Consider the following 15474-nt stretch of genomic DNA (forward strand, 5'->3'; position numbering starts at 1 on the left):
TGTCTGGGGTTGTACAAGGTTGCACTCAGAATGCACCATCGTTTTTTTTTCTCCCTCTACCTGTTGGAAGCATTCATGAAACAAAATGAGCTACAAGCAGATCTCTTCTGCGCACTCGACTTGATTGTATTGATCGACACTTTAATTGCTAAAATCCTCAGCTGTTTTAAGATCAAATCTCTTCAAACTCAGTCCACTCTCCAGGGATCCAACTCAATGAGCACTGGATGATACATCTCTCCTCTAAAATATCTTCATGGCCCCCTGGCGTTACTGAAGGCCTTTCTCCTTTCTGGGACCTTCAGGATTTGAGCCTTGGCCTCCTCACGCTCATCTTGGTCATCCTCATCTGAAGCATCCCACTCCTCCATGAACTACTGTTTCCTAGCAACTCCATCCAACAACAGCTCTGCCTCCATGGCCTTTCTCGGTGCTTGGAGATGATACTTTCCACAGAATTTGTCTCATAAGCGCCATGGAACTGCTATTTCCTAACAGGTTTCTCCTGGCCCCTCCTCAGCTTCTTGAGGACACGAGTTAGCGCCTTCATATCTGCATGCCCAGGTCTCATCACAATGCTTGAACGACAGATGCTGATAAATTTAGGGATTAAATTTTCCTCCTTTCAGAGAACTGAAGTGTGACACTAAGCTGCACAGGTGTTGGGAGTGGGAAATGACAAGATCATAGATGTTCTGATGCCACCACCAAAGGAAATCAACTTCCTGGTTGAAACCTCTCCTGCCTGGGTGTCCTCTCTGGAGTTTGGCACAGGCAGCTTGGCTAGAATGCCCTTGAATGGACGAAGCTCCCAGCACCCACTGCGCCTACAGAGAAGTCTCAGCTCTGCCACAGCTTCTCTGAGAAGGCCTCTTAGGCCACACTGGGGATGCTACACCCTGGAGGCTCTGTGTAGGCTCTTGGGTTGGCGAGGCTGTGTTGCTGATCCCTCTGCTCTCTAGAGGGATGGCTCAGGGATGCTGGTCCCTAGATTCCCTGCCCTGTTCTTTCTGATTGCTCACTCCACATTCCAAAGCCAGTACTGCCCTGCTCCTTTCCGGCACTCGTGTGGGAGGAATTGTGCCCTATGCAGGTGCACAATGTGGCCTCTTGTTCACTGGACACTCACAAATGATGAAGACGTATTTTACTCTAAAGTTGAAGCCCATTTCTGAACTGCACTGCAGTTTTTACTGTAGTAGTACCATATTATTTTCATGAATTTAAAGATACACATGTGTGCTCTCTCTCTCTCTCACACACACACACACACACAGACCAACAGTCTCAGAACTACTGGACATGGTGGCACATGCCCATAATCTTAGCACTTACCAGGCTAAGACAGAAGAATCATGGGTTCAAAATCAGCCTGGGACATATAGGGAAATCCCGTCTCAAAGGAGAATGACAACACAATTTAAAAGCAAAACCATCAACAACAAAATTCTCAGAACTGGCTAAATATTGAGGAGGAAGCACAAGAAACAGAAGATTTTCAAAGTCAAGAAGTTGTCAAATTCATTAACCTTGTTTTCACTTGTTTATAAATTGGTTAGAAAAATAACTTAAGCATTGCTCGATACTGAGTCTGAGGTGGGAACTATTTATAGTTTATGAGTGGTATTTTAGGTCAGTAAGCTTTCAACAGTCTCTGTTTCATTTGTCTTTATCAGATCTGGCGCGTGGAGAGCAGTGGGAGAGTCCAGATCGACCCACACTCCCACGGCGAGTTCTTTGGCGGCGACTGCTACATTATCCTCTACACTTACCCCAGGGGCCAGATCATCTACACATGGTGGGTCTTTCCAGAGATCAAGTGCCACGGGGCATGCTACAAATGTAGTATTAGGTGATGCACCCCTGACTACAGCAGGCAGCTAGTACTCAGATCATGGGTACCACAGGGATGATTTCCCAAAATAACAGGGGTTAGGCAGACATGATTACTCAGTAAAGTCACTGAAGGGGCTAAGGCCATGTTTCTTTCAAATGGATATGAAAGTACCCACTGCACATATCTCTAGACGTCCACAGGGCAGTCCAGGATTAGTAGGTAACAATACGCCAGTAGCTTTAATTGTTCTGGCCGTGTTGCACCGTTTGCTTCATTTCGATATTTTACAGTACCTGAGGTCTCTTTTTGGAGTGGTGTAAGAACGTAAGAGGGTATTGGAAGTTAACTACAAGCCGGTGTGATTTGCTTCGTTCCTCTAGGCAAGGGGCAAAAGCTACACGAGATGAGCTGACCATGTCTGCATTCCTGACTGTGCAGTTGGATCGGTCCCTGGGAGGACAGGCTGTGCAGGTTGGTGTACTTTACCTTCCCATCTCACGCGATGGCAGAGTTTCCTAGCCCACTTCCGAAGGGAGGCTCAGTTCCCACATTCTAAGGGATTTTGAAACTTTTATGTCGATTTCTTTTTATTTTGAAATTCAAATATTAAATAACGCACTGATGACCTCAGATTCAGATTCACCAAAGGCAAAATAAAGACATCAACAAACTAATCATTTCAGAGACCAAGAAGAAAGCATAGAGACGCCCCCATATGTTACAATCACTTGACATTTCCAGTTATGAACGAACAGTAATAATAGACAGAATTATGTGTTTGTATGTGCACATCCTAATCCTGAGACCCTGTGAAGATGTTATGTTACAAAACAAAGGAGAATTAAAATCGGAGACAGATTCATAATCGCTCAACATCTGGCCTCATGTTAGGGAGATGACCCGGGTTTACTCCATGGGGCAAAGCACTCATCAGGGTCCTTAGGAGTCAATTGCTGAGACAGGCAGGGTGAGAAGGATGCAGTCTGATGGAGACTCTGCGGAGAATTGCTGGTTTGGGGGAAAGAGGGACCCAGGAAAGAACCCAGGCAACCTCTGGGTCCTGAAAAAGGCAAGGAGAAGAATGCATGCTCTCGTCCCTTCCTCTCTACCTGCAGTGTGTCTGTCTTCTCTCGTCATCTGCACATGCTTGTTTTAGCTGGACATCTCTCTCTCTGTCTCTCTCTTCTACTTCCTCTCTCTCTATAGCCCTTTTGCTTACCTTACCACCTGGCTGTATTCTCTGGTGGGTTTGGGGGAGGGGGGATTCCATTGGTTTCCATGAGCTGGGAAAAACATCTCCTCAGCAGTTCCCAGTGGCCTGATTTTGACCGTTCTGATTCAGCATCGTGAAGTGTTCTCGTCACAAGGATGTGGCAGCTTAGCTACCTCATGTCTGATGTCAGGCGAACTCAGGTTCTGTGTGGCATAAAAGGTGGTTTTGTTTTGATTTTTCTCTATGATGGGTAAAGGGATACACAGAAAAACTTTGTCTCAAAAAAAAAAAACAACAACGAAAAAGTGCTTTTGGTTAGTGTTTTGTTTTTCAAACCTTTGTAAATACGTGGTTTGATTTTTCAAGTGTCAAATTAAGCAGGGAGACGATTCAGATGCCTTAAGGCATAAGATGCTGACATAGAGGCTGAACTTGGTCTTTAGCTGATTTCTTTCCATCTTGGCATGAGTTAATAGACACACAAACAAGCTGACTCGTGTGTAAAGGGAGGGACACTCCAACCATGTTTATAAAAAACTGATTAACAAGGTTGCTGGAATCTTTAGATGCATGCAGCTCCATTCCTAACCAAGTATTTCATTCACGGGAATATACAGTATTTATAGTCGGGCAGGATATCACCTCCGTTGTGTAGCTGAGCTTACAGCTGTTTCTCACAAACGATTCAAAATGTTTGCACTACACATCGTGCTTCGAGATTTCTCAGTACAGAAGATGCCACACAACTCACAAGCTTCCAGGAATGAGCCCGCTGAATCCTACAGCTGACGAAATGCTAATTTCTTACTGACTCACTAGATGGCAGGACTTCACAGGAATGGTTCTCAAATAGGTGGAGGTCGGCCTTGCTCTTGCAAGTGTTTTTGGTAGAGTAACTTGGCAATATTTACACAATTATTACACAATTTAATCCACCGTTTGCCCTCTCTAGTCCTCTTTGGAGGAAAGCAGGGACTGCAGCCAGTGCCCGCTTCCTCGTGCTGGCGATTGCCGGTTATATGACATATTAGTGGATTTCAGTGCTCCGTCCTGCACTTTCCAAACTGAGCAACCACACCAGAAGATGCTTCATAAGTAGCTGCTCACCCATTTGGATGTGGGCTTGTTGAACCACACCTATGACGTCAGTTATTTTCAGTGTTTCCCGAGCGCCTATAGTTGGGGATGCCCCTAAGTTCCCATTTGCCTAGCTTCTGGAGGTTCTTCGTTATATTTCTGCTCCCCTGCCCTGTGCACCCAGGTCCGCGTCTCTCAAGGCAAAGAGCCTGCTCACCTGCTGAGTTTATTCAAAGACAAACCACTCATTATTTATAAGAATGGGACATCCAAGAAAGAGGGACAGGCGCCGGCTCCCCCTACTCGGCTCTTTCAAGTCCGGAGGAACCTGGCATCTATCACCAGAATTGTGGAGGTAAGGCTACATGCTCTGTGAATGTGCACCGGGTGTGCAATTGCCAACATGCCTGGCCTCTACACACTGGCAAACAAATGCCCTTTACGTCAGCAGTGTGAGAATATCACAGGCAGGAAAACTGTGGCAGCAAGGGGCAGGAAGCAGCTATAGCTCTATCTCGGGGTAGGAGGATCGTGAGGCATGGTCAGATGGCCACGAAACCTGGGAATATCTAGGAACAAGAAAATCTGGCCACACTGGAGTATCCACCACAGTCTGAATTTGAGCCACCGTTGAAGTCCAGCTTTCTCCCACGGCTCCGTGGCTCCGTGTCTCCCCAGATCTGGAGCTGTCTCTAAACCCTTTCACTTTTGACGAGTCACTCAGTGAGCTCTGAAGATCCAGCCCATCTTTCCTCAGTCTACTGCATTGTCTCTGAGACTCCTCCTGCCTCATCTCTGGCTATCCTCTGAGGACTGCCTCCACCAACCCTCTGCAGTGGAAACTGATTCCTCTCAGTCTCCATTCACTAGGACCCCTGGATGGGGAAGGCAGGACAGTGTTCTAGCCCACTCAGGCCCCCCTCATTTCTCTTCTTATTATGGGGCTCCCACCTTCCACCAAGGCAGCTCCTCCCCCTGTAGTCTCTCCCCCACAGCCCTCTTCTGCAGTCATATTCTGAGAACCTGGTCCTGCTTCCCCTCTCATTGTGATGGCTTCAGCCACAGGCTCTGTCACTTTCCTTCTGTCTCCTTTTCTCTTAACAGTCTCCTCCTTGTACAGTTTTCTGATGCCGTGGCTGTGTCCCCGTGGCTCCTGAACGTTCCTCCGAAACCTAGCCACCCCTCCAGAGTGGTTCTCCTGGGGTTTACTCTTCCAGGTCAAGGTGATCTTATGTGATCAATCATTTAAATTTGGCCTCCATATTGATCTCACTTACAGGATTCTGGGCTCAGATTCTCATGTATTCAATCATAACTATTTCTTTTAATCCATTCTACTGACAGTGGATTTATTTTCTCCGTGGACACTCATTTGATTTTAGATGGAAGAGCCAATCATACTGTTCCACTTGAGCTTGCTTTGGCAGCACAAATACTATCATTGAAATGATGCGGAGAAGATGAGCACTATGTTCCACTGTAAGACTCATGGTCTCTTCCGTAGTTGGTGTTTCTTTGGGAGACATCATCAACTGAATTCAATGATTTCCCCTTCTCCTTGCAGCATCCGGAATCAGCCTTTACCCTCCAGTTCCGCCCATACATCAGTCACGATGATTTTATGTGATCTCTGTCTTGTCTCCTGGAAAGCTGATGCTTCCTAAACAGGAAAGAGTTCTCCTTCCCCAGGCTCACACCACTCTGGGCACTGGCTTCTTGTCACCTTTCTTCGTATTTCTGGCTGTTTCTTCTACATTCAAAAGGAAACATATAGATAGGAAATCCAGACCTGGTGGCTAGCATTCTCCACCAACTCCCCTGATGGTGATTTCCTTCAGCTTGGTCCAGGAGGCCTCGTTCCTGCTGAAAGAGGAAAATTATGGTTGCTGGAATGCTGCCAATCCCCAAATCTTGTCTTTTAAATTCCAACAGCCATCCTTTCCTGTAGCTTTTCTCTCTAGGTCAGGTTGTCACAAACTTGCAAGACCCATCTCTCCTGCAGCAGAGGAGTTGATCTGGACGGTCCAGTGAGGTGGGCCGAGGAGCAACATCGGTCCAGTGTCTCACCCCAGCCTTCTTGACATGCTCCCGGCTGTAGTCTTGGTTGTCCACACTCCTGCTTCCCTCATCACTCCTGGTTCGCTCTGTCTCAGTCTGGCTGACTGCTTGTTCCTGGTCTCCCTGGGAGTTATATGCCACTCAGCTCCACAGGACTTAGAGAATCCCGCCTAGTTATGTGACTGTGTGTTCAGACCAGGTCTCACAGACGTGGTCACAATGTCACCAAGCCACAGAGTCGTAGATCCAAGCCCATCCGAGAATGCTGGTGATCATGGCCAGGCCAGAGACTGCAGGGGTCTTGGCCCTGCCTGATATTTCCGTAGGCCACACCCACTGGCCAGTGTCTAACCCATCTTGAGCTCCCTCATCTGTGGGCACAGGAATCCAAATTGCTCTTGGGAGACCTGGGGCATTGTCTTCAGCTTCTACTTACAGGGAAGGTGTGCTCTAGGGCTGCTTTTCATCTCCTACACAGACCTATAATATGAGCCAGCATTTATCTGAGTTAGAGAACGACTCTAGTGCTCCTGAAACTATCCCGCTTTGTCCTCCCTGTTTTATGGGCTTGGGGGTCCCTCTCTTCAGTGGGGAGGAAAGGGACCAGCTTTTCTTTGCTTAGCATTTGATGTTGCACCCTCTGTTCAGGTGTCACATGTATCTTGCCCCCTGTAGTATCTCTGAATATTATTTTTCATTACTTTGTCAAGTCCTCAGTTGGGTTGTTTTTAATCTTTAGTTTGTGTGTGTGTCTATGTGAAAATCTACCAGGTTTGTCTTCCATGTTTGCCTACCATGATTGGTAACCAGAAGAGGGTGTTGGATATCCTGGAGCTGGATTATACCAGTTGGGAGCTGCCCGTTGTGGGTGCTGGTGATCCAACTCAAGTCCTCCAAAAGAGCAGTGTGTGCTTAACCACTCAATTGACTCTCTGCCCTCTTGCCTTGCTTTTGAGACAGCATCTTCTGTGTAGCTTAGGCTAGACTTTTCATGATTCTTCTGCTTCAGCCCTTAGAGTGCTGGAATTATAGGTGAGAACTATCATGTTTGACCAAAACCCTCAATTCCTGACTGATGACTTGACTATTTTATTTATTTTTAATTAATTAATTTTGAGGCAGGGTCTCTCTATGTAAGCTTTGCTGCTCTGGGATGTCTGTGCATTCCAGCCTGGCCTTGAATTCACAGAGACTCTGCCTGCTTATGCCTCTTGAGTGCTGGGATTAAAAGCTTGGGATACCACACTCTGCCAAATTTTTAAACTTTGCTCTACCGCCTGAAGGCAGCTGAGCATCATGTGACCAGGACCAAGGTGTCCTTCCTCCAGTGTTCCAGGCCTCTAATTCACCTCTGTCCTGAACTGGTCTCCTGGGTTTCAGCAGAAGGCTCTGATAACCTCCATAGTTCATTTGAATCCTTGTGTTATTTTTCTCTCATGCTCTAGGTTGACGTTGATGCAAACTCATTGAATTCCAACGACGTTTTTGTCCTGAAACTGCCACGAAACAATGGCTTCACCTGGATCGGAAAAGGGGCTAGTCAGGAGGAGGAGAAAGGGGCGGAGTATGTGACTGAGGTCCTCAAGTGCAAAACCGCAAGGATTCAGGAAGGCGAAGAACCAGGTGTGTGCAGTGGGTTAGGGTTGCCACTTTCTTATTCAGTGTGCTTAATTGACCTCAGTCAATAAGTAGTCATTTTTTTGTATTGTTAGAGTTGTGCAAGGATGCCTCCTTTAATTGCAAAAGTGTTGATGACATCTGGTATAATACATTAGGGTGAGACAATATTGCCATTCAGGTAAAATCATACCAAGCATGTGCTCCTGAATATGTAGTGGCTCACTCATTGTGCATTCCACAGAGGAGTTCTGGAACGCTCTTGGAGGGAGAGGAGACTACCAGACCTCACCATTGCTGGAAACCCGGGCTGAAGACCATCCACCTCGGCTTTACGGCTGCTCCAACAAGACTGGGAAATTCATTGTAAGTGTCTTGAATAGACAGAGCCTAACATTAGGTCTTCTGTGCTGGCTCCCAGAACTTCCCGCTGTGACCCTGTGAGTCCTAGGTGAGCTTCTCTGTCAACTGTGGGTTGACTGTACAGGATAGCTTAAGGCTCAATGATATGACCAATGCAGAAACATCTAGAAAACTGTAAAGTAATAGATAACAAAATGCCCTTAAAAATAGCTACTTTGTTCCCGTATCAGCCTTTGGTGTTTCTTTGTGAACTGTGGGTGACTGGATCTGCTCATTTAGAAGTTAGATACTTTCCTGGGGGACCAAGTGTAAGATTTCCAGGTAGTTTCATAGAGGAATAGAAGTTTTCTCCAGGTTGACTGAATGAAAAAAGTCACAGAGAGCTTTGTGGTCCCCTGAAAATTAACTGACATCCACGGGAATGCTTTGTTTTATAGTCCTTTGAAATCCAGGCAATCAAAAGTAAACTTAGAAGACTAGGGACATCTATTGTGTGACACTATTCCTAGGGAGACAGGAACAAATGTCTCCTCGCCCCAGATAGGGAACCAGTGACAGTCCAAAGTAAGGAAACCACAAGTCCAATTTGGTGAACCACTGAGTTTTGCTAGTCATAGGAGCAGAAGTGATTCAAAGACAGCTACGGCATCAGCGCCAACTCCTGCATGGACGACAGCTCACGAAAGCTGGAAACCTGGAGCATACGGCAGGGCAGGGCTTGTAGGCAGCTCAGTGGGCTGGAGAAAGTCTCTTCCGCGCATCTTACCTGTCTTGTCTCTCAGCAGTCCTTGCTATTTAGGCATGTTCTGGGAGGAAGACACCTGTTGTGTCTAATCAGTTTTAGGGACTTCCTGAAGTTGTTCAGTGTTTTACTTCATGAGCTCAATGCAAGATGGACTGTTTCACCTCCCTTTAGAACATTACTCCCTGAGTGCTAATGAGCTTCCTTCCCGGGTGGAATGTTTCATCTGGGAGGAAATTGTGCACCACAAAGTTTTAGTGTAAGTTGTTTTAACACAAGTGTGGTAGATTGGGGTGTTTCAACGGCAGGCATGGCTTTCTCATATTCTGCAGCCAGAGAGGTCCAAGCCAAGGCACCAGCATATCTGTTGCCTGGGAGGGCCCTCCTGCATTATCACGTGGCCCGGTGAGCTGAATTGGTCTCTTCTTAGTACACTGCTCCTCGTGACCTCAACTAAACCTCATTACCTCCCATCAGCCTCTGCCTCCTGACACTGAACACAAACATGCAGTCCATAACAGTACATGACTCTATACTGGGTTGTGAAATTTCACTCTAGGCTATAGCCACTCACCTCCACTTCATCAGAAAAGTTTGACCATCTCTGACCTGCTAGACTTTGATGTGAACTTAAAGGAGGGATTCTTTTTACCCTTGACTTACTGGTGATTCAGCTGAGCGTTGTTCAGTTTCCATGAGCTTGTGGGCTTTATGTACTTAGTGTGTTGTGGAATCCTAAGTTTAAGCCATAGTGATCCAATAAGGGAGGGTATTCCAATTTTTTGTATGAGTTGAGATTTGCTTCGAGACCAAGTAAATGGTCAGTTCTAGAGAAGGTTTCGTGAGGTGCTGAGAAGGCATATTCTTTTGTGTTTGGATGAAATATTCTATAGATGTCTATGAAGCCCACTTGAGTTATAACATCTGTTACTTTCCTTATTTCTCTGTTAATTTTCTGTCTGAAAGACCTGTCTATTGGTGAGATTGGGGTGTTAAAGCCTCCCACTATTAGAGTTTGGGGTTTGATGTGTGATTTAAACTTTAGTAATGTTTCTTTTACAAATGTGGGTGCCCTTGTATTTGGGGTACAGATGTTCAGAACTGAGACTTCATCTTGATGGATTTTTCCTGAGATGAATATGAAATGGCCTTCTCTATCTCTTTTGATTAATTTTTGTTAAATTTAGCCTATTTTCTTAGATATAAGGATAGGTACATCAGTATGTTTCTTCTGTCTGTTTGATTGGAAAATATTTTCCTAACCTTTACTCCGAGGTTCCCCAAGATTTGATATTATTTGTGAATATTGTAAAAGGTAATATTTATTGTAAAGGGTTGTTGTCTGTTTTTGAAGTTCAGGTGTTTTTCTTGTATGCAGCAAAAGGACGGATCCTGCTTTCATATCTATTCTGCTAGCCTGAGGGTTTTTTTTTATCAGCGAATTGAGTCCATTAGTATTAAGGGGTATTCCTGTTAATTATTTATTTATTGGTTTTGTTGTTGTTGGTGGTGGTGTGTGTTTCTCCCTTCTTTGGTATTTGCTGGTGTGAGATTATCTATTCCCTGTGTTTTTGTGGGTACTGCTAACTTCCTTGGGTTGGAGTTTTCCTTCTAGTACTTTCTGTAGGCCTGGATTTGTGGACAGGTATTGTTTAAATCTGGTTTTGTCATGGAATATCTTTTTTTCTTCATCTGTGGCGACTGAAAGTTTTGTTAGGTATAGTAGTCTGGGCTGGCATCTGTAGTCTCTTAGTGTATGCAAAAAAGGCCTTCTGGCTTTCAGAGTCTCCCTTGAGAAGACCTGCCTTTATATGTTACTTGGCTTTTTTTCTTTGTAGCTCTTAATATTTCTTTATTCTCTAAGTTTAGTGCTGATGATTATTTTATGGAGGGGACGTTTTTTTTTGGTCCAATCTATTTGGTGTTCTGTAAGCTTCTTGTACTTTCATAGGCATATCCATCCTTCTTTAGATTGGGAAAGTTTTCTTCTTTGATTTTGGAGAATTTATTTTCTGTGCCTTTGAGCTGATATTCTTCTTCTTCCGTCCCTCTTATTCTTAGGTTTGATCTTTTTATGATGTTCCAAATTTCCTGGAGACTCTGTGTTAATTTGTTGGATTTAATGTTTCCTTTGACCAATGAATCTTCCTCTTTCATGTCTTTAACACCTGAGATTCTCTCTTCCATATCTTGTATTCTGTTGATTATGCATTCATTTTCATTAAAATATTCAAAGTCTTTAATTTCTTTATTATTTCTGCCTTGACCCACGAGTCATTCCTTAGGGAATTGTGCAGTATTCATGAGTTTGTATGCTTTCTGTTGTTTTTGTTTTTGTTGATATCCAGATCTAACCCCTGGTGGTTTAATAGGATATGGGGTGTTATTTCAGTTTTCTGTTGAGATTTGCTTTGTGACCTAGTATATGATCAGTTTTGGAGAAGATTCCATGAGATATTGAGATGCTATATTGTGATTGGGTAAAAACCTTCTGCAGATTTCTGTTAGGTCATAACATCTGTTACTTTCCTCATTTCTCTGTTATTATCTGTCTGACAGACCTGTTCACTGATGTTAGTGGGGTATTGAAGTCTTCCACTATTATTGTATGTGATTTGATGTATGATTTAAGCTTTAGCAATATTTCTTTTACAAATGTGGGTGCCCTAATATTGTTCTTCTGACTTAAGTTTTTTTTTAATGATTAGATGATTGATAAATATTCTATAAGAAGACAGTACGGGATTGGAGAGGTGGCTCAGTGGTTAAAAGCACTTACTGCACTTGTAGAGGACCCAAGTTCAATCCCAGAACTCTCATCAGTTAGATCACAACCACATAGAACTCCAGCTCCAGAGAATCCAAGATACGCTCTTTTGACTTCCTAGGGCCATATGTACACACACCCCCGACACACACACACACACACACACACACACACACACACACACAATTATTAATAATCTTTAAAACAAAAAGACAATATAAAGCAATTGATTCCTCTCTAAACATGTTAGGTTGCTTCTGGTTTATTTTGCTTTTGCTTTTTTGTTGTTATCTTAAGGATTTTAGAATCTCCTCAGGGCACAACAAACACATTAGAAAGTAAGGCTACCTGGTTAGCTTCTCTATACTATTTTCCTGTGATTGTCAGCAGCACAGGAAAGTACTGCTAAGTCAAATTTGTTAATATGGACTGGCAGAGGCCAAGGTCAGTTCCATGCATGTGATTGACTGCTCAGATGGAAGGTACATGGAATTGGGGACCAAAACCTAAACTGTCAAATTTTCCTAATACTTAGGGAGAATTGCAGAATTCTCTAAGACACTGAACCACAGATTAACATGTGTTTACTCACATTGATACTGCAGTAACTTTATCATTTAATCATTTTTAAAAAAGCAAAATGTATTCCATTAGAATTAAAAACAATGAAAATTTCCATATATATTATACTGCCTTATTAAATTTGTTAATTGATTAAATTAATTACTGACTCTTTAACTATAACTTATAAAAGGTAACTCCATACACAGACAATTATATCAAATGTATTGAGACTAGGCAGGCAACAAAATCTGTGGAGCCTTTGTCATGGGAACTGCAAGTCCAGGAGGGCTGTGCTCACATGGACTGTTCATGTCCATCCTAAAGAGGAGCTGTGCTCACGTGGACTGTTCATGTCCATCCTAAAGAGGAGCTGTGCTCACGTGGACTGTTCATGTCCATCCTAAAGAGGAGCTGTGCTCACATGGACTGTTCATGTCCATCCTAAAGAGGAGCTGTGCTCACGTGGACTGTTCATGTCCATCCTAAAGAGGAGCTGTGCTCATGTGGACTGTTCATGTCCATCCTAAAGAGGAGCTGTGCTCACGTGGACTGTTCATGTCCATCCTAAAGAGGAGCTGTGTTCATGTGAACTGTTCATGTCCATCCTAAAGAGGAGCTGTGCTCACGTGGACTGTTCATGTCCATCCTAAAGAGGAGCTGTGCTCACATGGACTGTTCATGTCCATCCTAAAGAGGAGCTGTGCTCACGTGAACTGTTCATGTCCATCCTAAAGAGGAGCTGTGCTCACGTGAACTGTTCATGTCCATCCTAAAGAGGAGCTGTGCTCATGTGGACTGTTCATGTCCATCCTAAAGAGGAGCCTGTGCTCACGTGAACTGTTCATGTCCATCCTAAAGAGGAGCTGTGCTCACATGGACTGTTCATGTCCATCCTAAAGAGGAGCTGTGCTCACGTGAACTGTTCATGTCCATCCTAAAGAGGAGCTGTGCTCATGTGGACTGTTCATGTCCATCCTAAAGAGGAGCTGTGCTCATGTGGACTGTTCATGTCCATCCTAAAGAGGAGCTGTGCTCATGTGGACTGTTCATGTCCATCCTAAAGGGATTCTAATGCTATATTTATATTAGGCACTACCCAGACCAGACTGTACCATCAATATGTGATACTTGATTACATAGATAAATCTGTTCCCCTAAACTGAGGAAAATGTGACTAATCAAGTGTTTCCCTGTCACCAAAAGTACAAGACAGCATTTGTCTCCTGTGTATCAGAAACTTTCTTGCTGTATTGTTTGGTCGTGAAATTCTCCAAACATTTCAGATTGAAGAAGTTCCTGGAGAGTTCACGCAGGATGACTTAGCAGAAGACGACGTCATGTTGCTCGATGCGTGGGAACAGGTATGTTTTGCTCATAACGAGAGGCTGTCCTTATGATTGAGAGTGGACAGCACTTGCTTTGAGGAATGCTAATTCAATAATAAGTGGGCCTGGGGACCTAGACTGCGCTCAAGATGAATGTCATAGTGTTTGGTGATTTCTCACTCTGAGAAGAATTCTACAGCGCCCACCTGTACAGCTTTAGGCCAACGGCTTCGGCCTGCCGCCTATTTGTAAACTATTCTCACTGCCATTTGTGCCCTCATCAAGTTAATAAGTTCATGAATATGCATAATGCTCTGAGAGACAGAATTGTTGAGAATTTCTCCTAAATTTTGACAAGATGTCCTGAGGAACCCATCCCTATTGGGCGGGGGAGAGGGGGCGGTGCGAAAATCAGGCACAGAATAGGTTTGAATTGAAGTAGCAAAATGCGTTACTATTTCAAAGATCTTACTTTAGGAGAAAATCAATAGTGACTGGATAAGCTATATACAGCTGGTGGTCTTTTAAAATCTCTGTGTAAATTAACAGCTGTGAAAAGGACAATCATATGTTAAGAACCAAATTATATAGAACAATATGTCAAACACTGGACTAGGAGTTCTAGATCTGCCACAGCCTTGTTTTCAGGTTCTCTCTCTCTCTCTCTCTCTCTCTCTCTCTCTCTCCTCTCTCTTTTAAGAATTATTTATTTTGGACTGGGTTGGCTAAGGGCACTTGTCGTTGTGAAAGACCTGGACTTGATTACCAGCACACACGGCAACTCACCAACTCCTTGGGCACCTAGCACACATCTGGTGCACAGACATACATTTGTAGGAAATACACTCGTACACATAAAAATAATAAAAATAAATCTAAAATTTAAAACATTAAAAAATAATTATTATCTCATGCGTTTGAGTGTTTTGCCTGCAGAGGTCACGAGAGGACATCAGATGCCCAGGAACTGAAGTGATGGATGGTTGTGAGCCACCACGTGGGTGCTGGGAATCAGACTCAGATCCTCAGCAAGAGCAAGTGCTCTGGACCCTGAGCCTTCAGATTGGTGACTAGCAGCTAAGTCACTCAGTAAACCACACTTCAGCCTGGGGTCTTCAAGGATCATACTCGAATTGGGGTTTTGTAGCAGACTTTTTCTTTTAGGCCACCAACCAGCTCCCTAGTCATGACATGGAGACTTTTTATTAGTCATTAATGCTTGACCTATCTTGGGTTTTTTTTTCTAGCTAGCTCTTTTAACTTAAATTAACCTATTTCTCTTTATCTATCTTTTATCTCAGGGCTTTTTACCTTTCTTTCCTTCTGGATGTCTTACTTCCCTGCTTCTTCCAGTGTCTGTGTGGCTGGTGGCTGCCTGGCTTCTGGCCCCAGGCGTGTCCCTTTCGTTTTCCCCATTCTCTTTTCTCCGTGCCCACCAGTCCTGCCTATCCCTCTCCTGCCTAGCTCCTGGCCATTGAGCTTTTTATTAGACCAATCAGGTGCCTTCGGCGGCAAGGCCAAACAGCAGCACAGCTTTACATAATTCAATAAAGGCAGCGGAAACAAATGGAACACATCTTTGCCTGGTTAAAGTAATATTCCACAATGGGAATTCAGTCCTACATCCTCCCAGTCCTGCATTCCATTTCTTTATAAATTATCCCTTTTATTCAAGATACTGTGCTGTCATGGTGTCCTGTGTGCTCTAACACATTGTGTGTGAATTAGAACACAATGGAAACTTAATTTGACCAAGGTTGCTTACAGCCTAGTGCCTGTAAGGTGACTTTAAATGTAAGGTAACTCAGGAAACTGCTTCAGAATTAGAATAACTTACACATTTGACAAAGGAGTGGATATATACAGATTATATATTCACATATTTATTTTATACAATTATACATGTAACAC

General features: G+C 43.9%; 1 protein-coding gene across 2 annotated transcripts in view; it reads left to right on the forward strand.

The window, feature by feature from the left end:
* Scin (scinderin) overlaps positions 1-15474 on the forward strand; it is a 63148-nt gene that overhangs the window by 45462 nt on the left and 2212 nt on the right. The window contains exons 9-14 of one of the 2 annotated variants that reach the window (XM_041658367.1): positions 1677-1798; positions 2218-2308; positions 4312-4482; positions 7631-7808; positions 8047-8168; positions 13522-13599. In XM_041658367.1, the coding sequence (XP_041514301.1) occupies positions 1677-1798; positions 2218-2308; positions 4312-4482; positions 7631-7808; positions 8047-8168; positions 13522-13599 (762 nt within the window). The remainder of the gene's footprint in view (positions 1-1676; positions 1799-2217; positions 2309-4311; positions 4483-7630; positions 7809-8046; positions 8169-13521; positions 13600-15474) is intronic. The other variant, XM_041658368.1, reaches the window with a different exon arrangement.

This window comes from Microtus oregoni, unplaced genomic scaffold, assembly GCF_018167655.1.
Source record: "Microtus oregoni isolate MIOR12 unplaced genomic scaffold, Mior012 000009F_ref0000495, whole genome shotgun sequence".
In the NCBI taxonomy this organism is placed as follows: domain Eukaryota; kingdom Metazoa; phylum Chordata; class Mammalia; order Rodentia; family Cricetidae; genus Microtus; species Microtus oregoni.